The sequence below is a fragment of the Abramis brama genome (assembly GCF_963993115.1).
Source record: "Abramis brama genome assembly, chromosome: 14".
In the NCBI taxonomy this organism is placed as follows: domain Eukaryota; kingdom Metazoa; phylum Chordata; class Actinopteri; order Cypriniformes; family Leuciscidae; genus Abramis; species Abramis brama.
The window spans coordinates 3,749,588-3,768,554 of NC_139976.1; the positions used below are offsets into that span (position 1 = coordinate 3,749,588).

Here is an 18,967-nt window from a genome sequence, read left to right on the forward strand (position 1 = left end):
CATTGTGTTCTCTTTGCTTTATTGTAGTAAATATTGTGTTTGTATTTTACACTCGTGAGTCTCTTCAACCCCTCTTAATGCATGATTCGTTATGTTGTGTGAAATCTCGCAAAATGATTTAATTACTTTATGACATACTGAGCTTACAGTAAATCGTCTCTAATTTAATCTCTAGCACTTGCTTGTTAGTCCTTGTTCTTTAAGTTTCACTTTTGATGCAATTTTCTGTTAATTGTTTTCTATTGCAGAATCAGAACCATGAATGCTGTAAATGCAGTGCAACTGTTCATTCTGGTTTGGACTTTTACTGCTGTCCGTCAAGCTGATGGTAAGAGAATAAACTTTCCCCTAGAAAGAGTGTGTGAGAATTTTTAGGAGGGAGTAAATATAAGATAATGAAGAAAAAAGTTAAAAACTTGTTAGATATCATAACACAAGTTGCAGTTCCTTTTGCAAGTGTATCCAGGTCAGTCCAAGTGTTTATGACTCTGAGTATTTCATCCTTCCAGGGATTAAAATTCAGATTTACTATTTGAACAATTACTTTTGAACATTAGAGGGAAATCCATTAGAGTCAGGGAGCAGTGCATTTTCTGCTAAATTATGTGTTTATATACTCACACTCTTTTAAGTAAAATAATGTGTTCATACAGAGAAGCAGAAAATCACATTTTCAGCCAACATGATCTTGTGTTTCTCAACTGACTCTGATGCACATGAAAGAAAGACTGTGGTGTATATATTACTACTGAATATATAAACTATAATTAATTGTAAATAATACAATATGTGACCCTCCCATTACCAGAGATTAAATCCTGTTCAAAATACACTGTAAAAATAAAAGTTGCCTGGAGGAACCTTTTGGGGTTCTTCACTTTGCCACACCGGCGGAACCGTCTGTAGACAGGCACCCTTTAAAAAGGGGCAGTTCTCTGAGGAACCACACAGGTTTCCTGAGGAACTCTTATATTAGGCACTGTGTGGAACCACTTTGGGTGCCTCCAGGAACCAATTTTTTTTTTTTTAAATATTAATTTCATGTTGTTACTATGGTTACCTTTGACTTCTATTATAATAAACAAATTGAACCAAATACAAAATAAGAATTGTTTATTACATATTTGATATACATTTTTATACATACACTTTCATGCACATGGGAAAAAAAGTTAACTATAGATTAATATCAATGAATACGCAAAAAAATAGTATAATACATAAGCAACATGTATAATCAACCATGTATATACAATAGAACAAGAAAAGACATCTCAACAAAATGCATGGAAACACATATATTCCTCGAAATAAATCAATGTAAAAAAATTACATTTTGACGAATTAAAAATGTCCATCTTAACTTTAAAACATTTGTGTTTCAGTCCGATGGTAAGTCTGACATCACTGTTTCCAAGTACAAAAGCTCTATCAGATGCCAAAAACAAACAAACAGTGCTAATATGCACTCATTGCGCTGTAATATTCCTGAAAATTATGATCCTAACCTTTATCTCTATACCGAAATCTTAGATGGTTAGATATTCAGCTATTTTTAATCATAAAATGTTGAAGTCTGGGATGCCATTAGACTGGAGACTGTAATGTACACTATGGCTTTTGAAAAGCTTAAATGTGTGACTTGAATCAACAGTGTTCATAAATGGTTGTTGCGTATTCTCATGAAACAAGATAGAGGAAGTAGAAGTAGAGGCTTCGACCCGGAAACAGTATTAAGGTGCAGTACAATTATCTGTTGTTCTGTGAATGTTCACTGGTGAATTCAGTCATTTCAATAAGAATTTACATGGTCAGCAATTTCGTTTGTGGTCAAAAATGTCACTATGGGACCAAGTTGGTGTGAGGTACTTAAAGAGTTAGAAAAGTGAAAAGGTACAGCAGATTCGTTTTCCGTTTGTTTTTCCTCTGTTCTGGTTGATGGTCCAGGCACTTCAGTGATTTTCAGGTCTACAGGAGGATTTTTATTCTTGTTCAAACTTGTATTTTAGCTTACCGAGATCCCTGCAAAGTACAAAATTTACTGTTAGTAAGGTTATTAAAGTGATAGTTGTGAAATTTAAATAATTTCCTCAGCCTTGTGACGTTCCAAACCTGTTTGACTTTCTGTCTGTGGAACCCAAAAGCAGATCTCAGGCATAATGCAAGCCCAGTCACCGATCGCTTACCGATCACTGCATGAAACACAAGCAGAAAAAAATTGTGTAAATCATTCATGAAACCATTCTTATGTACACTTGTCTAGTTCAATTCAATGCAACAATTTATGTAAAAATGGTTAAGCTCCAAAAATGTCCCAGAAAAGATCCTAAAAATAATCAATGAGTTCACAACTCATGTGTTATGGGTTGTGTTGTAAGTCTTCTGAAGCCATATAATAGCCTTTTCCTTTTTCTTTTTCTTTTTTTTTTTGTCGAAAAAGACTAAACTTGAAGTTATAATTCAGAGTTAAAATGTCATATATTCAAATGCAAATGATAAAGATATAAGAAAAAATGCATAGCATTATTTGTGAACCAAACCTGTGATATTATTTTTCTGAGTAACATGAATGAGATTTGAGAGCATGAGGGAAGATTTTCAGAGAATAACTTATTAAAAAAACACAGTCAAACAATACAATTTCACACAGAGAAAGTTCATAGTAATAAAGTACTTGCATGTGGTGCAGGTAACTTACTGTAATTCAATGTTGCCACTGAAATGTTCAGATTATTTTAGAAATGTAATGGTTGTTCTGGGGAAAACAATAAACGAGTGGTAAACACTGTAAAAACGTAGTAATGTACAGGGTGGGCCATTTATATGGATACACCGTAATAACATGGGAATGGTTGGTGATATTAAAGTCCTGTTTGTGGCACATTAGTATATGTGAGGGGGCAAACTCCTCAAGATGGGTGGTGACCATGGTGGCCATTTAGAAGTCGGCCATCTTGGATACAACTTTTGTTTTTTCAATAGGAAGAGGGCCATGTGACACATCAAACTTATTGGTAATGTCACAAGAAAAACAATGGTGTGCTTGGTTTCAACGTAACTTTATTCGTTCATGAGTTATTTACAAGTTTCTGACCACTTATAAAATGTGTTCAATGTGCTGCCCATTGTGTTGGATTGTCAATGCAACCCTGTTCTCCCACTCTTCACACACTGATAGCAACACCGCAGGAGAAATGCCAGCACAGGCATCCAGTATCCGTAGTTTCAGGTGCTGCACATCTCGTATCTTCACACCATAGACAATTGCCTTCAGATGACCCCAAAGATAAAAGTCTAAGGGGGTCAGATCGGGAGACCTTGGGGGCCATTCAACTGGCCCACGATGACCAATCCACTTTCCAGGAAACTGTTCATCTAGGAATGCTCGGACCTGGCACCCATAATGTGGTGGTGCACCATCTTGCTGGAAAAACTCAGGGAACGTGCCAGCTTCAGTGCATAAAGAGGGAACTGGATATTTGAAATTGCTACATGATGATGTGTTTCCCTCTTTATGCACTGAAGCTGGCACGTTCCCTGAGTTTTCTATTCCTAGATGAACAGTTTCCTGGAAAGTGGATTGGTCGTCGTGGGCCAGTTGAATGGCCCCCAAGGTCTCCCGATCTGACCCCCTTAGACTTTTATCTCTGGGGTCATCTGAAGGCAATTGTCTATGGTGTGAAGATACGAGATGTGCAGCACCTGAAACTACGGATACTGGATGCCTGTGCTGGCATTTCTCCTGCGGTGTTGCTATCAGTGTGTGAAGAGTGGGAGAACAGGGTTGCATTGACAATCCAACACAATGGGCAGCACATTGAACACATTTTATAAGTGGTCAGAAACTTGTAAATAACTCATGAACGAATAAAGTTACGTTGAAACCAAGCACACCATTGTTTTTCTTGTGACATTACCAATAAGTTTGATGTGTCACATGGCCCACTTCCTATTGAAAAAACAAAAGTTGTATCCAAGATGGCCGACTTCTAAATGGCCACCATGGTCACCACCCATCTTGAGGAGTTTGCCCCCTCACATATACTAATGTGCCACAAACAGGACTTTAATATCACCAACCATTCCCATGTTATTACGGTGTATCCATATAAATGGCCCACCCTGTATAATAAATTTAGTTTATATATATATATATATATATATGTGTGTGTTTGAATATATAGTGTGTAGACTAGACTCTGTATTTATATTTATTTGGCGAGTTTACAAACCTTGTAACGGAGAGCCGAACAAATGGCGGAAGCTTTGATGAGAGGAGCCGTTACTTTCAAACCCGTCCCGATGACGTCAATCAGCTGAGCTTTGTTGCGCGCGAGTAGTGCGAGCATCACTGAAGCGACGACAGCAGAGGGATAGCAGCAGTTTCGTGACAGAATAAAACTTCTCTCCTCCTGGTTGTTCTTCTTCATATTATTAATATTATTATTTAGTGTTGTTGTTTAAGGTTTAAATTACTTAATAAAATAGGCCTATACTAAATAAATGTAAGCTACCCAAGTGAAAAAGATGTATAGGCTATATGCATTAAAGTATATTTGTATTGTAGGTCTACTAAAAACACACTCAAGTACATTTTTAATACATTTAATAGTACGTCTTTTTCACCTGGGTATGTATACTGAATCAAACTTAAGTAGCCTATAATTATAATAATAATAATAATAATAATAATAGGATAATAATAATCTTATTCTGGCCTCACTGAACCATTGGGTTCCTCCAGATGCTGGCTTTAACATAAGAGATCTTCCAGGAACCACTTAAATGTTAAAAGATCTTCCAATAACCCTTTTATCGCATTCAAGTTCCTCTATTTTCCCCCAAAGCACTTCGAGGTCTCATGGTAATGAAAAGGTGAGTCCAGAACCTCTGAACTAAATACAAAGTGCTTAAAGGATCCCATAAGTTCCAGCAAGAACCTCAAAGATTGTCAATGCTCCTCCAGTAACCCTACTATAGGAGAAAGAGCTTTGAGGCACCTAAATTACATTTTGAAGTTCCTTGAGTATCCAACAGGATATTTGAGGCTCCTTTAGTTTTTACAGTGTATAATGAACAAAAACACATAATGCAGTGGTTTAATTTATAAATAGGTTCTCGGGTGAAAGAGTCACTGTGTGTTTATTATATTGCCATGGACACAGACACATAAAGTCTGATATGTTAAAAGTTTACTAAGATGTAAAAAAAAATCTTTATTATTGTTCAGTTGCTGTATTATATGATATTGTATAAAAGGCTCTGACATTTCTGGGTGCCTGCCGCTTTAAGACTCTTCTTCGGTGGTTACGGTAGAGGAAGTGTGTAGCTAGTGTGTTGGTTGTGGTTATAGTGAGTTCGGAAATGTATTCAAGTTCAGCAGCATATGTACCTGTGTTGTGTAGTTTCCTTAATCTGTTCTGAATGATCCAGCTTCCAATATTCATGTGTTGAGTTCATGACGAAAAGTAAGTGACTGTCACTTCGTTGTGTTTATGTTTCTATACTGTAGAATTACAATGCATTAACGTGCCCAGCGTGATGAGTGAGATTTATAGCAATAGAAAAATGTTTAAGCTGTAAAACACTGTAGGAAATAATAATTTAACTAATGTGAGCTTTCTGATTTCTAAATTACGTAGTACGTTTATAACATTTAATTAAGAGTTAATATCGTGCTCAGGAGACCATGTGCAGATCCTGTTGTGCAGTAGCCTTTTCTCGCCAGAGGATGTCGCCATTTCTCCTTCTGTAAACCCCTTTTAATATAGTTGAATGTAAACTGGTCAGTGATATAGGAGGTGAAGCTATTATGTGAAGGAAGTAATATCCTCATGTAATTGTTGATTATGTTTAAAGGGACATAGCAATGTTTATTGATATATTTATGTTTGATGATCCTGATTTGTATTATTTGTGTGGATTTATTATTTACGTTGCATAGTAATTTAAGTACCTAATGGTGATTTATTTGTTTCTTTATCAGACTATGACAATATTGGATATTGGAATGTTCTGATGAGTACTGCTGGATCTCAATACAGTTAATAGAAGAAATTACATCTCCTCGTCTTTATTCCTGTGTCCTGACCGATACACCATCCTGTTTACTGGCTAAAACCCTTAATGAACTAGCCCTGCTAGATTACCTCACTAACATTGGTCCTTCGAGCCGGATTAGCAGTATTCAGGATGGAGTCAGATGAAGAGATGTATCCTGATGTGAGACCTAAACGTCAAATACGTCGACCGGTCAGACTTCAGGACTTCGAAGTGGACTATATGGGATATAGTCAACGAGATCAGCATCAATGGGGCCTCTCATCCCCTGCCTTGGATAGGAGGGCGTTCCTCACTCGGGAGGGTCCAGATCAGATGACCACTTTCCAGACAGCCCACCCTCACTCTAGTGGCTTCCCTGGGAATGCTGCTCACCCGGAGATTCCTCAGCTAGCCCCAGACCACAACCAGAGGAGAGATTTGGATGGGCTTATCCAGCCTGCGCGAACACCCTCATTCCATCAGAGCCCATATCTGGATTCTCGTTTCTCTGAGGAAATCAGAGCTATTCGAGAGGAGAATACTAAACTGCTCCAAACACAACAGGCCTTCCAAACGGGCATAAAGGAACTCAATGAAGCACGGCGCGAGATGAAGGAGCTACTGGAGGTAGCCCGCTCACTGAGAGCAGACCTGGTCCAAGTTAATAGCCCAGCCTCAAACTATAGTAATCCCACATCTCCACAAGCCGATGCTGTAGCCTCAAGGAGTTTCACTGTTGCACCACACTCAAAGGAAATGGAGCAGGAGGACTGGCCTGATCCTCCACCCTGGCCTGAACCTGATGAGAACCTTTCAAGAGGGATGTACAATCTCAGGGTCGAGGAACAAGGGCTAGACAGTAGACATCACGGCCTTTCCTCTGAAGTTAGAGTATGTATGCCTTGTGAGCCTCCACTGCCTCCTCAGTATCCCCCTCCTACTTATGATAAAGGGATATCACCATACCCCTCTACACGACCCTCTCAGTTGCTCACACACCCTGCCCCAGCTCATGCACCTGTAATGCAATCAGCGCCTGCCCGAATCTACCATCCTTTAGCAGCCACTGGAGCGGTACATGGCATGCCACCACCTAATCAGTTTATGCAGCCGCCAGGGAATGAGCAAGTGTATCGAGGGCCTCAACCCACAATCCCAAAGTTCATTCACCCGGATCCCAGCGAATTTGCACGGCTTCGCATAGCTCTAGAAAACCTACTCCCATCTAATGCTACAGAACTCTTCAAGTATCAAATACTTGTGGATCATTTAAAGCTGGAGGAAGCTAAGCTTATAGCTGATGCTTATCTAAACTCGCCAACCCCCTACAGTGACACTATGTCAGCCCTACATGACAAATTTGGTCAGCCTCATCAACTTGCCTTAAAGAGGATAGCAAGTGTTCTAGAAACCCCCGAAGTAAGGCGTGGTGATACGATGGCATTCCAGAAGTTCTCTCTCCAGATACAATCTTTAGTGGGTTTGTTGCGGACTCTGGGTCCTGAAGGGGAGATCGAACTCAACTGTGGCTCACATGTTGCTCGTCTGCTGAGTAAGCTCCCTCCGGAACAGAGAGCTGATTTCCGTCGACATCAGTTCAAGCAGTTAGGGGCGACCCACACTCTACATGATTTGGCAGAATGGCTCCGCTATGAATCATGGTGTCAGGGCTTCGACAGTCAGGCTACTGGACGCAGCATAAAGGAAAGGCAAAATGTGAAGACTGATGGTCGTCCTGGAAGACAAACGGTGACCGTCCTACATGGAGCTGGTGAGTCAAAAGAGACCGCATCTTTGTACCACAAAGAGAGTTCAGCCAGCAGAGGGGCCAAGAGTAAAGCTTACTGTGCCTACTGTGAGAGTACTGAGCATTATCTTAGTCAATGCAGTGCGGTCACCAAACTCTCCAAAGAACAGCTTAGAGAGTGGATACGGGTTAACAAGCGGTGCTGGCGCTGTGCACGAACTCATCAAGCCGCTCAGTGCACATTGAAGAAACCTTGCAACATCTGTCAAGGAAAACATCTACTGGCTCTTCACGAGATAAATACAAGAGCAGAGATGGGAAATAAAGATGTAGCCGTTAAAGAAGAGAGCTGCTTAACCAGCTCTGCGGCTGACTCGCTCTACCTGGACAGACCTGGAGCCGGGAATCGAGTCATGTTAAAGGTCGTCCCTGTGCTTGTACATTATGAGGACCGGACACTTGACACCTTTGCGATCCTCGATGATGGGTCAGAGAGGACCATGTTGTTGCCAGCAGCAGCTAAGTTTCTTGGCATAAAGGGCACTCCTGAAGCGCTTCCTTTGCGTACAGTCCGACAGGACATCCAGATCCTCCATGGCCACACAGTGTCTTTCCGTGTTTCACCAGCTACAAACCCTCACACCAGCTATAAGATCAATGGTGCTTTCACAGCTGGCCGCCTCAGCCTAGCACAGCATACTTACCCTATTGATCGCCTGAAGAGGAAATACAAATACCTAAGTGGCATTCCCCTACCTGCCTTAAGAGATGCTCAGCCAACACTCCTTGTAGGCTCTGACAACCCTCAGCTGATAACACCTGTTGAACCAGTCAGACTTGGTCCACCAGGTGGCCCAGCCGCAGTCCGCACCAGGCTTGGGTGGACTCTTCAAGGCCCTACCCCATTCATGGGGCGGCCAATCCAACCTGCACAGTGTCTGTTTACTTCATCTACACCACCAATGGATGAGCTTTACAAGCATGTGGAGAGGCTCTGGCAAGTAGACACTGTACCTTACCGACATGAAAGAGAGGTGACTCGATCAAAGCAGGATCAGCAGGCTGTAGCATTGCTTGAAGCCAAGACGGTTCGTACTAATGTAGATGGAATTCTTAGGTACGCCACACCATTGCTGCGCCATCCAAGCATGCCACCTTTGCACTCGCCAAAGGAGTCAGTTATGCCCATGTTACGTAGTATTGAGAGGCGACTTTTAAAGGACTCCAAGCTAGCGGATGCATACAAGATGGAAATGCAGAAGCTCATTGAAGCAGGTGCTGTGAGGGAAGTAACTGAGGAGACCTCTACCAAAGAAGGATGGTACATCTCACATCATCTCGTCAGCCACAACGGAAAGAACCGCCTGGTTTTTAACTGCTCTCACCAGTACCTTGGGCAGACCCTGAACCAGTACCTGCTACCTGGCCCTACCCTTGGCGCCCCCTTGCTGGGAGTATTACTGAGATTTCGTGAACATCCCATAGCGGTTAGTGGAGACATCAAGGGGATGTTCCATCAAGTCCGCCTCATCCCTGAAGATCGCCGCCTTCTAAGGTTCCTGTGGCGGGACCTGAAGGTGGAAGAACCCCCAAGAACATTTGAGTGGCATGTTTTGCCTTTCGGCACAACCTGTAGCCCGTGCTGTGCGACATACGCCCTGCAGCGCCATGTTGTTGACCACTGCCAGCCGGACGATGACCTGAGATTCTCGGTTGAGAACTGCTTTTACGTAGATAACTGCCTGCAGAGTGTGGGTACGCCGGGTGAAGCTAAACTGCTGGTGGATCGTCTCAGGGATCTTCTGATTTCTGCAGGTTTTGAGTTGCGTCAATGGGCTTGCAACAATCCAGGCGTCCTGAGTCATTTGCCTCAAGAGGCTAGATCTGAAAGCCTGGACCTGTGGCTGGCACAGGATAAGTCCAACCCTCTGGAATCAACACTCGGTCTCAGCTGGAATTGGGCAACCGACTCCTTGGGCTACAAACATAGGCCTGTGTCCTATGAGGTACCAACTCTGAGGAACATTTACAGAGTATTAGCTACTCAATATGATCCCTTGGGTTATATGTTACCTTTCTCCACCCGAGCGAAGCTCATCATCAGGCAGCTGTGGGATAAGAAGCGAGGTTGGGATGACTCTAACTTACCCGCCGAACTCCTGCAAGCCTGGTCCAGCTGGGAGGCTGAACTTGAGTCCTTACCTCTCCTTACATTTCCACGTGCATATGTTCCGGCGGATGCCAACCTTGAGGGTGCCACCCGTGAGGTGCACATCTTCGCAGATGCGTCTGAGCAGGCTTATGGAGCCGTAGCCTACATGAGAACTGAGGACATGGAAGGCCAGATCCACCTGTCTTTCATCCTTGCTCGTTCACGAGTAGCTCCAAGACGTCTGCATTCTATCCCACGCCTGGAGCTTTGTGGAGCTCTGGTTGCAGCGCAGCTGGCTCATGTCCTCGAGAGGGAACTTACCTTGACAGTGGCTCGAACTGTGTTGTGGTCAGACTCCACTACAGTACTAACCTGGCTACACTCCCAGTCTTGCCGCTACAAGGTCTTCGTAGGCGCCAGAATAGCTGAGATACAGGAGTTAACAGAGAAGTGCACTTGGCGCTACGTGGACTCAGCGAATAATCCTGCTGATGATCTGACGAGAGGGAAGACCCTGGAGGCCCTAATAAATCCCAACCGATGGTCTCAAGGACCCCCCTTCCTTCTCCAGAACCCAGCCACCTGGCCAGAGAGACCCAGCACCGAGCCATTTGAGGACAATGTGGAACTCCGGAAGACCACCTTCTGTGGAGTAACGATTACCTCACCAATGTCGATCAGCAGGGATGATAAGGTGTACCAAACCTGGCAGGAGCTCATAGATGCCACTGCTCAAGAAATCCTAGGACAAAACCCTTCAAGCTCACCACCTAATGCTGAAGAGTACCAACAGGCAGAGATGATTGTTCTCCAGCGAGCCCAACAACAGTCATTTCCAGAGGACTACAAGCTCCTTGCAGTTGGGAAACCTGTCTCACCTGGGAGTCGATTACTCACCTTGGCTCCGGAGTTAGATAAATCCACGGACCTCATACGAGTAGGAGGTCGGCTACGACGTTTGGAAGGTCAAGATGACATGACATTGCACCCTGTAGTTCTGGATGCCTCACACCCAGTTACACGCTTGCTTATCCAAAGGTTCGATAGCAACCTGCACCATCCTGGTCCAGAGCGGGTCTTTGCAGAGATGCGGCGGTCATTCTGGATAATCCATGGAAGGGAGGCGATTCGCAGACATCAGCGTTCTTGTGCCGAATGTCAGCGCTGGAGAGCTCAGCCTTCCATTCCCCGAATGGCGGACCTTCCCGTTGCTCGTCTCCGATTACACAAACCCGCCTTCCATTCCACTGGTGTGGATTGTTTTGGACCCATGTTGGTGAAGATGGGCAGACGCCAGGAGAAACGCTGGGGGATAATATTTAAGTGTTTAACAACCAGGGCGGTACACTTGGATCTCCTCAGAAACATGGATGCGGATGCTTACTTGATGGCCCTAAGACGGTTCATCGCCAGAAGGGGGACACCTGCAGAGTTGTTGTCAGACCAGGGGACCAATTTCAGAGGAGGAGAACGGGAACTTAGAGAGGCTTTTGCCAGTATGGAGCCAACCTTGCGGGAACGACTCGCACGTCAGAGGATTAAGTTTCAGTTTAACCCCCCAGCGGCTCCACACTTTGGTGGAGTGTGGGAGAGAGAGGTCCGCTCCGTAAAGTCTGCACTTTACACCTGTGTGGGGGCACAACCTGTTCATGAAGATGTCCTTCTCACCGTTCTCCTGGAAGTTGAGGCAATCCTCAACTCTAAACCGTTGGGTTATGTATCCGCCGACATTGCAGATATCGACCCTGTGACACCCAATAGTCTGCTTATGGGGCGGCCTGATGGATCTCTTCCCCAAGTGGTCTATCCTGAGACGGAGCTCCTGAGTCGCAGACGCTGGAGGCATTCACAAGTTCTCGCTGACCAATTCTGGTCCAGATTCATCAGAGAATATCTCCCTGGGCTGCAGACCAGACAGAAATGGCACTCCACTTCTCCTGAATTACTGGATAAGGCTGTTGTCATGCTGGTGGACCCGCAGCTACCTCGAGCCCTGTGGCCCATTGGGCATGTAACCAAGATTCACCGCAGCGATGATGGATGCATTAGATCCGCTGATGTGGATATCAGAGGACATGTGTACACCCGACCGGTAGCTCGGTTGGTGATGTTGCCAGCTCTCCCGTCAGGGGAGGACGATGCCTCGGTGAGCCCCCCCTCAGCCTGACTGATGAGCTTTTTAATGGAAGCAAATGTGCTTGCACATTTGGGGGCGGCTGTATAAAAGGCTCTGACATTTCTGGGTGCCTGCCGCTTTAAGACTCTTCTTCGGTGGTTACGGTAGAGGAAGTGTGTAGCTAGTGTGTTGGTTGTGGTTATAGTGAGTTCGGAAATGTATTCAAGTTCAGCAGCATATGTACCTGTGTTGTGTAGTTTCCTTAATCTGTTCTGAATGATCCAGCTTCCAATATTCATGTGTTGAGTTCATGACGAAAAGTAAGTGACTGTCACTTCGTTGTGTTTATGTTTCTATACTGTAGAATTACAATGCATTAACGTGCCCAGCGTGATGAGTGAGATTTATAGCAATAGAAAAATGTTTAAGCTGTAAAACACTGTAGGAAATAATAATTTAACTAATGTGAGCTTTCTGATTTCTAAATTACGTAGTACGTTTATAACATTTAATTAAGAGTTAATATCGTGCTCAGGAGACCATGTGCAGATCCTGTTGTGCAGTAGCCTTTTCTCGCCAGAGGATGTCGCCATTTCTCCTTCTGTAAACCCCTTTTAATATAGTTGAATGTAAACTGGTCAGTGATATAGGAGGTGAAGCTATTATGTGAAGGAAGTAATATCCTCATGTAATTGTTGATTATGTTTAAAGGGACATAGCAATGTTTATTGATATATTTATGTTTGATGATCCTGATTTGTATTATTTGTGTGGATTTATTATTTACGTTGCATAGTAATTTAAGTACCTAATGGTGATTTATTTGTTTCTTTATCAGACTATGACAATATTGGATATTGGAATGTTCTGATGAGTACTGCTGGATCTCAATACAGTTAATAGAAGAAATTACATCTCCTCGTCTTTATTCCTGTGTCCTGACCGATACACCATCCTGTTTACTGGCTAAAACCCTTAATGAACTAGCCCTGCTAGATTACCTCACTAACAGATATACTCTGTTTTTTTGTTTGTTTGATTTTTCAGATGACATCAGTGTAAGCTGTGAGGATGTGACTGGAACTGTGAGTGAAGAAGTAACTCTCAACTGCAGCGTCTCTCTGAAGAACTCTGGATGCTGCATTGCAATGTATAAGTTTTATTACTCTGAGAACAAGAATGACTCAACAATCTGTAGAGAAGAGTTTCCACAAAAACAGAGAAACAGCTTCACATGCAGCTTCAGTCCAACTACAGTGACGGGAGAATTCAGATTCTTTATCCAAACAAATCAAGGACACAGATCAGCTAAATTCACTGTGAACATAACAGGTACAGTATATAATACTGTTGTTTATAATTCAATAAATGTTTGCAAATGTATTTTCAATCTACTAACAGTGGTTTAAAATCTGTTAACAGAGCCCAGTAAACCAGAACCTGTCCCTGAAGCTCCTGGTAAGAAATATATAACATTGATTATTGAGTTACTTATGGAACACAGAAAACTGATGTTTAGTCTCTTGTCAGATTTTATCATTTTAAAAATCACCTGTGAATAAATTATTTGGTAAACTTTATTTTGATGGTCCCTTTTGAACATTCTGTTGACTATAAGTAGCTTTGCAACTACATGTCAACTATAACTTTCATTAGTGTCTGCTTAATATCTACTAACTCTTTATTGTGATGATCCTCCATCAGACATTTTACTGACTATAAGTAACTTTGCAACTACATGTCTACTTATTCTAACTCTAACCCCAGTCTACTAATACTCTACTAACACTCTAATGAGAGTTAGTAGACATGTAGGTGCGACGCTACTTATAGTCAACAGAATGTGTTAAAGGGACCATCAAAATAAAGTGAAACCAATTATTTTATAGTTTAAGGTCTAAGAAGGAAACGTATGTATGATCATGGTCTCCAAACAGATCCATCTCTCTATTTGATTTTAGAGATGTTTAGATCTGGTCTGAGTGTCAAGAAATCAGTTTGATCAGATTCTCAGCAGCAGAAATGTTTTGTGAAGTTTGTGTGGAGAATCTGTCTGATGTTTGATAGGCTGAAGTTGACTTTATGATTTAAAAACTATTCTTTTCATTGCACCTTTTCACATCTAAAAGCACAGCGAGATATAACAACAGTGGCGAGTCCTGGGACAGAAAATGGTTTTGGATCTAAGAACACTGTCATCGCTGCAGTTACAGGCTGTTTCATCTTCATCATCATCATCATATGACAATCATTTACAAAAAGAAACCAAACTACAGCCAACCATTCCAGAGGATGTTTCTGCGCCATAAACATGAAGACAACAACAGCAATTTCCAAGAGCAAAATCCAGAAAATCTAATATCACTGACTCCAGTATGAAAGCATTGAGTTTTGTTTGACTGGGGGGGTTGATTATTCACTTTTCTAACTTTAGTTAGTGTGTAATGTTGCTGTTTGAGCATAAACAACATCTGCAAAATTATGACGCTCAAAGTTCAAAGCAAAGGGAGATATATGCTTTTAAAGAAATCGCTTTTTAAAGACTACAACAAACGGCTGGTAGAGACTACAAGAGCTTCCTCCTGAGTTAGTGACATCATGAACCCTAGAATTTACATAAACTCCGCCCCCGGGAACGTGATTTATAGATTATCAAGACAGAATATGCTAATCAATGACTAGAAGATAACTACACATAAGCTACATACATTCTGCTATAAATGCTATATAAAAATATCTGGGGGGTATTTTGAGCTAAATCTTCACACACACTCTGGGGACATCAGAGATTTATTTTACATCTTGTGAAAATGGCATTATACCACACCTTTAAATGTGAAGATTATGAAAGACAAAAGCTTAGGAACTCCATAAACTATATCTGTACATACACACTATCTGCTTTACCTCAAACTGCTGAACTATATAACTCTGGTTGTAGGTTTTAAAACTCTGTTTCTGTTTTATATTGATTTCTGTGAAATAATGGTACATTATTGATCTCTTTGATCTGTGTGTGTGTGTGTGTGTGTGTGTGTGTGTGTGTGAGTGTGAGTATATGTGTGTGTATATATATATATGTGTGTGTGTGTGTGTGTGTGTGTGTGTGTGTGTGTGTGTGTGTGTGAACATTAAGAGACAATGCAACAAATCCCAAACTGTTTGGTTTTGTCCTTTTTTTTTAACTTTCAGAAATGCTTATAATGAATGACAATTTTGTATTTGTATGGTAAGTTATACCTTAAGTAAGGAAATTAAATTTGACTTTTATCATTCTCTGTACCTGCAATTTTCTAATACTGTGAACAGTGTGGCTTTGTACATTGTCCTTTATTATTAAAACAACAAATAAATGAATAAAGTCTTGTAATACTCTCTAAAGATGAATATCTGAACAGTTTTTTATCACCACATGATGATGGGTAAATTACAGTCGGCTTCCAGTAAAACTAGTAAAGTGGGTGAAGGGTGGCTCACAGAGATCATCTGAATGTATGCCTTATTTATTTGTTATGTGTCAGATCATCTTTATTTATATAGCGCTTTTTACAAATACAGACTGATTCATTTCAAAGCAGCTTTACAGTGATAACAGGAAAATAATGCAAGTTTGTTTCGGCTGTACAGCAGAGATAGAGGAAAGTCATTGTCCAGCAGTTCAGCATTGATTCATTTCCACTGTATGAACTTTTTGTGCAGATAAATATTAGATCTAGATTGTTGTTGTTGTTGTTGTTGTTTTGCAGGTGATAAGAGATTTGAAGGTAGGATGATTTTACTACAAGTTTAGATCGACCTTGAGATTAGTTTTCTGAAAAAATGAGCAATGAATTATATTTATGAATTTGGCAGATGTTTTTATCCAAAGCGCCTTACAATCAAGATTTACATTTGATCAGTTCATGCATTCCCCAAGAATCGAACCCATGATCCTGTCTAACCTTTACCACCAGATACTCTTCTGTTTGAGTGACATGTTTACTGTCCTGAGAGATAAAATCACTAATGATCCTACAGGGGAGATTTCCCAGTGACTGACAGCACCGACTGCTGGCTCGAAATGAAAGGCTGTGTGCGTTCTGTGAGCAACTGAGTCAATTTGAAAGTGAAAGTCTGTATTTAATACACTAGAGTGAGCTGTAGAGAGAGTCAGAGTGAATGAACTCACACGCTGAAGACACACAGACCAGAGGTGAGCAATAACTCTCTCTCAACAGGGAAATAATATCCTTTATATTTACTGATCCATAACCAGCCACAGGAAAATTTTCAGCACATGCATGGTATCTTTGTATTTTGTGATTTACACATTTTGCAGATTTTTCAATGTCTTTTAAATAGCCTAGAAAACATTTTTTTCTGCGTTTTGTGATCATTTTGTCTGATTAATGTTGCAGTGTTGGTTCTATTTTTTTTTTGCGTTCCGCCAGTGCGACAATGCAATCGAACATGATTTCATCACGTTCAATTTCTGTCGTGGCTCTGTGTATTCAGCAGCAATATTATCAAGAATGGATGTGTTTCGTTGTTTTCTCTGTGCTTTATTGTACACGGTTCTGGTTTTGTGGTTGTAGTTTACACTCGTGAGTCTCTTCAGCCCCTCTAAATTAATGCATGATTCATTATATTGTGTGAAACCTCGCAAAATGATTTAATTAAATTCTGACATCTCTGCTGAGCTTACAGTTAATCATCTCTACTAATCTCTAGCACTTCCTTATTTGTCCTAGTTGTTTAAGTTTCACGTTTAAGTTATGCAACTTTCTGTTGTCATTTTTTTCTATTGCAGAATAAAACCATGAATGCTGTAAATGCAGTGCAACTGTTCATTCTGGTTTGGACTTTTACTGCTGTCTGTCAAGCTGATGGTAAGAGAATAAACTTTCCCCTAGAAATTGTGAGGAGGAACTAAATCTAAGGCAATAATAAAAAAAAGTCAAAACTTGTGTTTCTACTGACTCTATCTAATGTTCATGATTGAAAGAAACAGCCAGGGTGTTGCATGCAGAGACTGTAGTGTAAATATTGCTATTGAATATATAAGCTATAATTCATTTTAAATAATAAAATATGTGACCATCCCATTACCATACTGAGATGTAAGTAAAAAAAAAAAAAAAAGATCTTTATTAATATATAGTTACAGTATTATATGATACACTGTTATTTTTCAGATGACATCGACGTCCCTTGTGCATGAGTTGAATGTGTGAAACGAAATTATTTAAATGTGATTATATTGTAATCGAGACGATGAGATATGGCGAAATCTGTTAGGGAGCTTTTGCGGGAAGCTGCCGCAGCATTAGAACATGGAAACAACCAGCCTGACCATGTTAGTTATGATGTTAGACTCAGAATAGACCATAATCGACGATGAGGTTCATTCATGTATTAGGCTGTTTTGGAAATTCAACTATTTGGGTGTACAGAAGTCTTAGTAACACAATTTCTACAACAATTATAGCCTATGTTTTTATAGACTGAAAGTGAAGGAACAACCACTTTTTTTTCTTTGAAGTTTCTTTATTCTTTCACTTTGCTCCTGGTCTTTCATACAGTATGTGGTTCGCTTGTAAAAAGTTCTGTAAGGACCGTGTTTACTTTGTACAGCATCTCTTTAGACTAGAGAATACATAGCAGGCTGAATAAATAACAAACTATAATGAAATGCATCAAAATTCCCGCTGTTTTATTAAGTATTAAAACAGCACTAGGTCAATTAAATATGATTTTTAACAGTTACTGATGCTTTACTTGATTTTCACAAGTTAAGTTAGATCAAAACATTTTTTTAAATAGTAAACTTTTTAAAAGGGGTTTCTAGAGGTCATTTTCAGGGTGTTGATGTGATACACACAAAGTATATACACAACTGTTAAGTTATTCGGCTTTTCCTTATGCAGTTCCGATTAACAAGTGTTTATTGATTCAAATGGACAGAATAAAAAAAAAAAAGACTCTTATTTTGTTATTCTGTGGAGAGCGTGCCATTGCTTCCTTATATCAGCAGAGGAGCTGCAAAAGACCACCAGATTCTCATGATCATACTCGCAGTGTTTGTCAGGGTTTAATGCTTGAACTGATTCCCTGTCGCGTGAAGCTGAAGGTTTGATCTCAGTGCTGGAGAACCGAATGGATTAAGATGAGCGAGACAGACAAAAGTAATTAGCACTGCTGATCAGGGAATGGATTAACCACTTTTTTTAGTTGTTTTTTTTTTCTGAGTGACATACAAAAACAGTAAAGTCTCATATTTCCAAAACTACAGTGAGGAGAGCCAAAAGGTATGTATATTTTTTTTATATTTTTATTTTTTAAAATAAATTCATGTATTATAATTTTACATAGGTCTATCTTTCTTATTTTCTTATTCTTATCTTATTCTTATTTATCAGTAACTCAGGAAGGGAATAAGGTAGGAGGAAGGGTTTTGGTGAAGTTTCCCTTCATGTGGGCTGCACGCATATGATAGTAAGTAGTAGGCTAATCAAAAGTTAAAGCATTAGGAACCGATGTAGGGTTTTTTTTTTTTCTGCCCTTACACCTGGAAGGCATTTTTAAAATTGTTGTTCCTCCGTGAGGAATATCTCGTGATCGTTCTCACTACTTGATGTGTCTATTCTTTATGCGTCTATTTATAACGCCATGTTTCATGTCGCAGTTTCTCCCGGAGCTCGTTATAATTTGTTGTTTTATTTAACATGTAGTATTAGGCACAGTTTTACAATGCATATTTGTTAACTATGACAGGGGTTAACCATGGATAACAATTTATTAAAAACCTGTTTAACTTTGATGAGGGAGAGATTGACAAGTTCTTTATTGGTGGATAAGGTTTCCTCCATTGAGTTTAATGCCTTACAAAGAAGAAAAATTTCCCTGTTGTTTGTTCAGATGTGCAATAGTA

At 40.7% G+C, this 18,967-nt stretch overlaps 3 protein-coding genes across 6 annotated transcripts in view; all 3 read left to right on the forward strand.

Moving 5' to 3' along the window:
- The window catches only part of LOC311096116 (uncharacterized protein), a 130,755-nt gene that overhangs the window by 52,638 nt on the left and 59,150 nt on the right, over nucleotides 1-18,967 (forward strand). The window contains exon 1 of one of the 3 annotated variants that reach the window (XM_084135086.1): nucleotides 16,831-16,925. The exons of 1 other annotated variant lie outside the window; for it this stretch is intronic. In XM_084135086.1, coding sequence (XP_083991212.1) covers nucleotides 16,856-16,925 — 70 coding nt within the window. In that variant the 5' untranslated portion in view covers nucleotides 16,831-16,855. Of the gene's footprint in view, nucleotides 1-16,830; nucleotides 16,926-18,060; nucleotides 18,345-18,967 lie in introns of those variants that run through there. One more of the 3 variants, XM_084135090.1, reaches the window with a different exon arrangement.
- LOC311096120 (uncharacterized protein) overlaps nucleotides 254-18,967 on the forward strand; it is an 85,307-nt gene continuing 66,593 nt past the window's right edge. Inside the window, exons 1-3 of the mRNA XM_084135102.1 lie at nucleotides 254-328; nucleotides 13,105-13,389; nucleotides 13,480-13,515. Of these exons, the coding sequence (XP_083991228.1) occupies nucleotides 259-328; nucleotides 13,105-13,389; nucleotides 13,480-13,515 (391 nt within the window). The 5' untranslated portion in view covers nucleotides 254-258. The remainder of the gene's footprint in view (nucleotides 329-13,104; nucleotides 13,390-13,479; nucleotides 13,516-18,967) is intronic.
- Nucleotides 5,255-13,055, forward strand: LOC311095613 (uncharacterized protein). Of its 2 annotated transcripts, none has more exons than XR_014608874.1 (2): nucleotides 5,255-12,377; nucleotides 12,896-13,055. XR_014608874.1 is itself a non-coding variant. In XM_084134176.1 (2 exons), exon 2 carries the CDS (start codon nucleotides 6,193-6,195, stop codon nucleotides 12,106-12,108), a length of 5,916 nt encoding a protein of 1,971 aa, XP_083990302.1. In that variant the 5' UTR covers nucleotides 5,255-5,468; nucleotides 5,987-6,192; the 3' UTR covers nucleotides 12,109-13,055. The 2 variants fall into 2 exon arrangements, 1 of the variants encoding a protein (XP_083990302.1); XM_084134176.1 differs by having other exon boundaries at nucleotides 5,255-5,468; nucleotides 5,987-13,055.

Coding starts and splice junctions, on each gene's coding strand:
- LOC311095613 (XM_084134176.1), top strand. CDS start 6,193: ATGGAGTCAGATGAAGAGATGTATCCTGATGTGAGACCTAAACGTCAA.